The sequence below is a fragment of the Copadichromis virginalis genome, linkage group LG9 (assembly GCF_057382275.1).
Source record: "Copadichromis virginalis isolate Kocher_CV1m ecotype Utaka linkage group LG9, C_Virginalis_male_GT1.1, whole genome shotgun sequence".
Lineage (NCBI taxonomy): Eukaryota > Metazoa > Chordata > Actinopteri > Cichliformes > Cichlidae > Copadichromis > Copadichromis virginalis.
In genome coordinates this window covers 6,450,770-6,459,066 of record NC_140626.1, presented here as the reverse complement: position 1 = coordinate 6,459,066, position 8,297 = coordinate 6,450,770, and the positions used below count along the sequence as shown (strand labels likewise).

General features: G+C 38.8%; 1 protein-coding gene across 1 annotated transcript; it reads left to right on the top strand.

The window, feature by feature from the left end:
• The first annotated feature begins 891 nt into the window (after window positions 1–891).
• LOC146701186 (uncharacterized) lies at window positions 892–5,731 on the top strand. The gene is made up of 5 exons (XM_085469173.1): window positions 892–1,076; window positions 1,950–2,058; window positions 2,184–2,303; window positions 4,198–4,276; window positions 5,179–5,731. Exons 1-5 carry the CDS (start codon window positions 979–981, stop codon window positions 5,268–5,270), a joined length of 498 nt encoding a protein of 165 aa, XP_085325299.1. The 5' UTR covers window positions 892–978; the 3' UTR covers window positions 5,271–5,731.
• Window positions 5,732–8,297: the final 2,566 nt, after the last annotated feature.

Here is an 8,297-nt window from a genome sequence, read left to right as displayed (position 1 = left end):
ACTTGGGAAAGTAAATCTGTTGGGCATTTGTCTTGGCCTTCAGACAATAATTCTGATTGCTACAGTGCCAGACAGGACATACAAAAAAAAAAAAAAGCCAGATAGATACCCTGTCTCACCAGGTGCAGTCAGTTCTTGGGCACCTAGGACCCTGGGGCCATGTTCTCAGCTCGTGCCATGGTGGTGGTGGGGCTGGCTGCTCTCTTGTTAATTTGTGTATGCATACTTTCTTATATTTTTCCCGTTCCAGGTTTTGTTGTTTTATTTGTTTTGTTTTTGTTTTCTTATTTTGCAGGTGCAGCCAAAGAGATCCATTGCACATTTCTATTTCTACTCTTGTACACTATTTAATGATTTCTCTTTTTTCCCCCTACCTGCTCGTTTGGACATTGCTGTATTGGAAATGAATTGTAATAATGGACGTGACACAAATTTAACCTAATAAATAAACCAAAAAATTTAACACACGTGTAACACATAAACAAGAGGAGCCTATAGAGAATTAGAGCCTAATGAGAATAGAGCTCATCTTGGTAAAGCAAATGTTTTTTGGAACATCACATTCAGATTGCAAAAGCTGCCAGACAGGACAGGCTTAAAGAAAAATAAAGTTACAGAGGTCAAATAGTTGACAAGTTGTGTAACATTATCTTTTATCAAAATGAGATTCTTCCAAGTGCTGATTACTTAATAATAAATAAAGCTGTATGTGGGTAGAGTAGACAGAATGGCCATATTGTGGTTATAAAATAGGCGTTTCCCCTGCACTATTAGATACTGACTCTAGATGTCTCTCTAAGCCAAGTGATTCTTAAGGTTCTGCTTATTGTCTATTCCTCAGAAGTTAATCTAATTTGGTCTTCTTTCCTTTTCAGAAAGGCACATGACCATCCTGTGATTGCTGGCATTTTTTTCATCCTTTTATATATCCAAGTCACTGGAACTACAGGCAGTGGAATTCCAAACGACAACGACAAAATGCATTCAGTTTATTGGGTCATTGCAGTTCTCCTGGCAGTTGGCTCATCTGAGATTTGTTATGCAGGACCTCTCCATGCTCAGTGCAAAGTAGAATGGTATGATGTATTTTCTCTGTATACAATTTGTTTTTTTGTTGCTGTTGTTCTTCTAGCTTTGCCTTAAAATAATGTGATAAACATGTATCTGAAGTAATGCTTAGTAAATATTCTTTTATGCATCGTAATGTTAGTCTGCCTCTGCATGTAAACAGTACTTCGCCTTTCATTTCTTTCTTTGTCGTCAATGCAATCTCAATAGAGGAAAGTATCTTCTATATCAATATGTAAACCTAAGACATGCAATAATTAATATGTGTATAAATATTATATTCTTCTATATGAAAGTATTAAAGCATATGTAATGGTTATTTTGTAATTGAAACAACTCTGTATGCTTTATAGAACAATAATGAGATCACATTTCTCGGTAGTAACAACTGAACTGGCCTGTAAAATCACTGAGCTGCCACCGAAATGTAATTTATTGTGTAAATTGGAAACTTTTTGAGCTTAGCCATAGTTTACTATAAACTGGATTGAGGCAATATTTTTCATAAAGAGCACTGGTCTCACCTTTCTGTCATTCTTAATTGGCTAAAAATGTCATAACACAAACTTGCAAACTTTTAAAATGCCTTAATTAAATGAAATACATGTAATCTTTCATCATATAAAGCTTCCTTGTGATATAAAAATATATGGTGTAAGATTTAATAATCAAAAAGAAGTAAATAGTGATAATTACCTTTTGTCAGCAGTAAAAAAAAAAAGCCCATCTTTTGTTTCTTACAATAGACAAATTCCAAATAGTCTCAAGTAACACTCACAACCAATCTCCACTAGATGGGACCATTTGTTATAGTATTCCAAGGTGATGCAACACTAGCAATTACTACACTAAAGTAGCTATGCTTGTTTTATGCCATGCAGGTACTTTGGGATACCATGTCAGGTAGTTTATGAATCCCTGGTTTCACAGATTAAGAAATGGGAAACCATGGCTAGCTGCACTATGGGAGGAGAAAAGTGCCTGTACAAGGTATGTGAAGTCACACCCATACACACATAATATTATATAATTGTATTATTGAGTTCTCTTTAACCTTAATTCTGTTCTGTAGAAACAATACATAGATTAACAAATTAATTAATTTCTGCCTCCAGTTGCACTCTGCCTCAGTTCACTTCATATCTGCCAAGCACACTACTCCCTTTAAGAAGAATGTGTATGACATTAACTTTCGATTGGTCTCCTTTCACTTCTACACTTGCTGTCATGTTTCGGTAGGTTATCTCTCTTCTCTAATTTACAGTGGGGCAAAAAAGTATTTAGTCAGCCACCGATTGTGCAAGTTCCCCCACCTAAAATGATGACAGAGGTCAGTAATTTGCACCAGAGGTACACTTCAACTGTGAGAGACAGAATGTGAAAAAAAAATCCATGAATCTACATGGTAGGATTTGTAAAGAATTTATTCGTAAATTAGGGTGGAAAATAAGTATTTGGTCAATAACAAAAATACAACTCAATACTTTGTAACATAACCTTTGTTGGCAATAACAGAGGTCAAACGTTTACTATAGGTCTTTACCAGGTTTGCACACAGTAGCTGGTATTTTGGCCCATTCCTCCATGCAGATCTTCTCGAGAGCAGTGATGTTTTGGGGCTGTCGCCAAGCAACACGGACTTTCAACTCCCGCCACAGATTTTCTATGGGGTTGAGGTCTGGAGACTGGCTAGGCCACTCCAGGACTTTCAAATGCTTCTTACGGAGCCACTCCTTTGTTGCCCGGGCGGTGTGTTTTGGATCATTGTCATGTTGGAAGACCCAGCCTCGTTTCATCTTCAAAGTTCTCACTGATGGAAGGAGGTTTTGGCTCAAAATCTCACGATACATGGCCCCATTCATTCTGTCCTTAACACGGATCAGTCGTCCTGTCCCCTTGGCAGAAAAACAGCCCCATAGCATGATGTTTCCACCCCCATGCTTCACAGTAGGTATGGTGTTCTTGGGATGCAACTCAGTATTCTTCTTCCTCCAAACACGACAAGTTGAGTTTATACCAAAAAGTTCTAGTTTGGTTTCATCTGACCACATGACATTCTCCCAATCCTCTGCTGTATCATCCATGTGCTCTCTGGCAAACTTCAGACGGGCCTGGACATGCACTGGCTTCAGCAGCGGAACACGTCTGGCACTGCGGGATTTGATTCCCTGCCGTTCTAGTGTGTTACTGATGGCGACCTTTGTTACTTTGGTCCCAGCTCTCTGCAGGTCATTCACCAGGTCCCCCCGTGTGGTTCTGGGATCTTTGCTCACCGTTCTCATGATCATTTTGACCCCACGGGATGAGATCTTGCGTGGAGCCCCAGATCGAGGGAGATTATCAGTGGTCTTGTATGTCTTCCATTTTCTGATGATTGCTTCCACAGTTGATTTTTTCACACCAAGCTGCTTGCCTATTGTAGATTCACTCTTCCCAGTCTGGTGCAGGTCTACAATACTTTTCCTGGTGTCCTTCGAAAGCTCTTTGGTCTTGGCCATGGCGGAGTTTGGAGTCTGACTGTTTGAGGCTGTGGACAGGTGTCTTTTATACAGATGATGAGTTCAAACAGGTGCCATTCATACAGGTAACGAGTGGGGGACAGAAAAGCTTCTTACAGAAGACGTTACAGGTCTGTGAGAGCCAGAGATTTTCCTTTTTTGAGGTGACCAAATACTTATTTTCCACCCTGATTTATGAATAAATTCTTTACAAATCCTACCATGTGAATTCATGGATTTTTCTTTCACATTCTGTCTCTCACAGTTGAAGTGTACCTCTGGTGCAAATTACTGACCTCTGTCATCATTTTAAGTGGGGGAACTTGCACAATCGGTGGCTGACTAAATACTTTTTTGCCCCACTGTATTATATGACAGGTTAAAGAAACAAAATTAGCAAACTGTCTATTGTCAATAATTTTGGTTTCTGTATATTTGGTTCACTGTACCATGCTCTCCCCTTTCTCTTCTGATGCATCCTTTCTTTTCTGTCTTCATTTTTATTTTTCTGTCTTTCTCACCACCTCACCTTCTGTTTATTTTTGTTATTGCTTACCTTTTGCATTTGTATGTTTTATTTAACAAATATGGCCTTTTTTTTTATTAATTAATTGATCTACTTAATTTCTAGGGCATGTCTATCTCTGAAACCTGGTATGCCATTAAAGACCATGGCACCAACTACTGCAACCTTTATAACCTGATTGAAGGTAAGGTTTGATAAAAATTGTGACATCCTTTTGCAATTCCTGGGCTTCACTGATAAGTTTGTCCTACAAGTGGTAACATGTTAAAGTAATTACATATTACTGGAGGCAATAAGGTAAGTAAGGTTTTATTAAATAATTAATCATCTAGAAAGCATCACTCCTTACTGTGTCATTTACATGGATATGAATGGATATTAATGGATTAATAAGCTCATATATAACATTGAATGAAAACCAAGTTTATAAAAAATATTACATCCACTACAAACAAGTTATTTAGGAGCTGTTAATGGGTCATAGTATCATTTTAAAAAGCCAAGGAAATCATTAGCAAAGTTCTTCTAGTCATTGCATTTATACATATAATGATTAAGATGAGCTTGTTGTTTGTGTGTTAAAAGATGTGTTATAATGTCTTATTTCATATTGTAATTAATTGTTATTTCTGCATTTACAAGTTGTTAGTTCAGTATTTTCTATGACCTCATCTAAAGTGATGACCATCTATACCAGGGGTCCCCAATCCCAGTCCACAAAGGCCAGTGACCCTGAAGATTTTAGGTCTCACCCTCGGTCAACTCACCTGAATCACATGATTAGCTCATTGCCAGGCCTCTGGAGAACTTCAAGACATGCTGAGAAGGTAATTTATCCATTTAAATCAACTGTGATCGGTCAAGGACACATCTAAAACCTGCAGGGACACCGGCCCCTGTGGACTGGGATTGGGGAGCCCTGATCTATACCTTATAAAGGATTTATAAATGAAAATGAAAGGACAGCAGAACTCAAGCAAGTCTCCAAAAAGTTGATTCTGCAATTTGCATATTAATGATCAAGGTACTACAGGCCTTTTGTGTTCTGTGTGCTCATACCTCTTTCTCTTCTCATTTGTTCAACAGGAAGTGGTCTAACTGAATCCAGGGATTATAAAGAGGTCACCAGTGACTTCCTGTGCACCCAGCGTTCCTCTGCTAATTGTACTGTCTACTGACTGAATATTTACAATAAACAGAGATCACCACTGTGAAGCAAGGAGAATCACCCAGTTTTGATCTTCTTAGTTATTGACAACAAAAAGAAGTCATTTGCAGATTGTATAAGAATCTATACAGTGTGCCCTTACCTGTTTGCTACTGTTGAAAAGGAGGATTTTCATTATCTGTAACTCTTATACAATTTATGTATAGCATGCATTTAGATGTTCAGTTTATTCAAGTATAGTTTTAATGGACCCTGTTCAAACATGAACAAAGGCTGGCCCCCGGTTAAATATTTTTTATTTAGCTTTTAATGCATATGACATGCTTCCAAATGTTTCAGAATGAAGTCTTGCTTTAGTAATAAAGGATTTATAGATAAAATAATAGTCAATGTAAAACAATACCTGAGATATCAGTCACACAAGTACAAATAAACAGTGGTTGGTGAGTTATCACATTTATTTATTTTATGTTTTATTTATTGCTGTCTGCTCAGCAACCAGCTGCAGCAGCCAGCTGGATACCCAGAGGTTTTACATACAACACCCTCGACTTCTCAGTGACCACCTTCAATCTCAAAGATCACTTAGAGTGGGTGGCAACCTGTCCCTCTTCCACTCTGTAACTGTGACTGTAATCACTCTCAAACAGATTGACAGAGATTTGCAATTAATCACAAATTTGCAATTAATGTAATTATAAATGCAGATTCATTGCCAATATATTGTACACAAAGCTGACACAAAAATCTGACTGTGGCAATTTAAGGTCAGTTGTGTCATTTAAATTCTCCAATATGAATTTCTGCAATTCATATTGGAGAAAAAAACAGAGTCACGTTCACATTTACATACATTGCACACTAACAGTATCACAATTAATGTTTTGTGTTCTTCTATTATTTGCACAGTCCATCTGGAAACTATTCACAGTGCTTCACCTGTTCCATAGTTTCTCTTGTATTAAATTCATTCATTCATTCATTAAATTCAACCTGCGCAGCCTTGCAAATTTTACCAGCCACGCTCATTGCAACATGACTGGGTTTAGTGGTCTGGAAAATAGTCCCTGGGGTCTGTTACTTTTAAAGGTTGGAGTAACCTGGAAGTGCTATCGATACCGATGTAAACTAATACTCTGTGAAGCAGTAAAGGTAAAAATCAAAGGGTTAAGAAGGTAATGTACACAATTTAGAGTTTTGAATGTGGGATAATTTCTCAAAGCAATTTTCCCAGGAACAAAGCAATAAATAAAAAGTAATAATTATGATAATAACAAATAATCACATCACTTGAATTATAATTATCTATTTAACCTACTCTATGGTATTGCTCACTTTGTTCTGATCTTTCAGAGGAGAGAGGTTGGAGAGAATAGGCATGCCTTGTCCCTTCTGTGTAGATATGACCCAATAAGACAGGATTCAAGTCCTTGGAAGTTGTAATCCAGTAGGAGACCATGGAATTCCGAATCCTCTTGAAATTATAATCTGACAGGGAAAAAAAAAAAAGGGGGGGGGGAGTCAAAAATTATAAAATCAATTCTCTCTAGACATCCAGTCACCGTTGTTGATATTTAATCACCCAGTGTCCAGCCACAACTTATCATCCTGTCTCTCTGGACATTTCTTCCTGTTAAATGGGAGTTTTTCCTTCCCACTGTTGCCAAAGTGCTTGCTCATAGGGCGCGTCATATGATTGTTTGGTTTTTCTTTTTTTCTTTGTATTATTGTAGGATATTTAGCTTACAAAATAAATCACCTTGAGGCAACTGCTGTTGTGATTTGGTGCTATAGAAATAATATTTAATTGAATTGAGTTGAACTCCGGGCAGCACGGTGGTTAGCACTGTTGCCGCACAGCAAGAAGGTCCTGAGTTCAATTCCACCATCAGGCCAGGGTCTTTCTGTGTGGAGTTTGCATGTTCTCACCGTGTCTGCGTGGGTTCCCTCCGGGTACTCCGGCTTCCTCCCACCGTCCAAAGACATGCAGTTTGTGGGGATAGGTTAATTGGATAATCCAAATTGCCACTAGGTGTGAATGTGAGTATGAATGTCCTTGTGTGTTAGCCCTGCGACAGACTGGCAACCTGTCCAGAGTGTACCCCGCCTCTCGCCCTATGACAGCTGGGATTGGCTCCAGCACCCCCCGCGACCCTGAAAAGGATAAGCGGTAGCGAATGGATGGATGGATGAGTTGAACTCCATACGAAGGAGACTAGAGGCCAAGCTCAAGACAGCACAAAGGGCTGGTGCAACACCACAGGCCAACTTCAAGCCAACAGTAAAAGTCACCGTCAAGTACAGGATCTAGCAAGAAGATGCTCTGTCCCCACTGTTCTGCATAGGCCTGAACCCCCTCAGTAGGCAAGGTAACATTGCAGACATCAAGGACAACGATACGTACCTGGGAATCATGAGGGGACCACTAGAAATGCCTCAACCACCAAGTCCTGCAGACTCAGTTGAATGGGAAGGACAAGATCTGGGCAATCGACACCTATACCCTGACAGTCATCAGATCTGCAGGCCAAAGGAATCGATAGAAGACACTGACATAAAAACAAGACAGTGCAGCCAGCATCAGTCCTTAGCCACCTTCCTTTCACCTAGCGTACAATGTCATAGTGAGATGCCATAACCAAATGGCTAGCATAGTATACTGGAACATTTGTGGTGAGTATGGCCTGGAAGAGAATGAGGATGACCGGGCTAACATCCTATGGGACTTCTAGGCACATGTGGACAAACTGTTGAAGGCTAAGTATGAAAAGCAGTTTATAGTTTTAAAACACAGAAAAGCTAATTATGTCAAAATTAATAACATTTGAGTGTCCAAATTCATGCACAAACTGAAGTCTTACAGTTTGATTTTAGATGCTAGTTATTTTATTCAAGTCTACATTGATTTTACTCAGTTTCATTGACTGTACTTTATTATAGCCCATAGTGAAATGCATTTTATTAATTTGTCTCATCTCAAAATACCAATTGGAGAAAATGTGAAACAAACTGCGGTGCAAGTCTCGGACGACAGTAC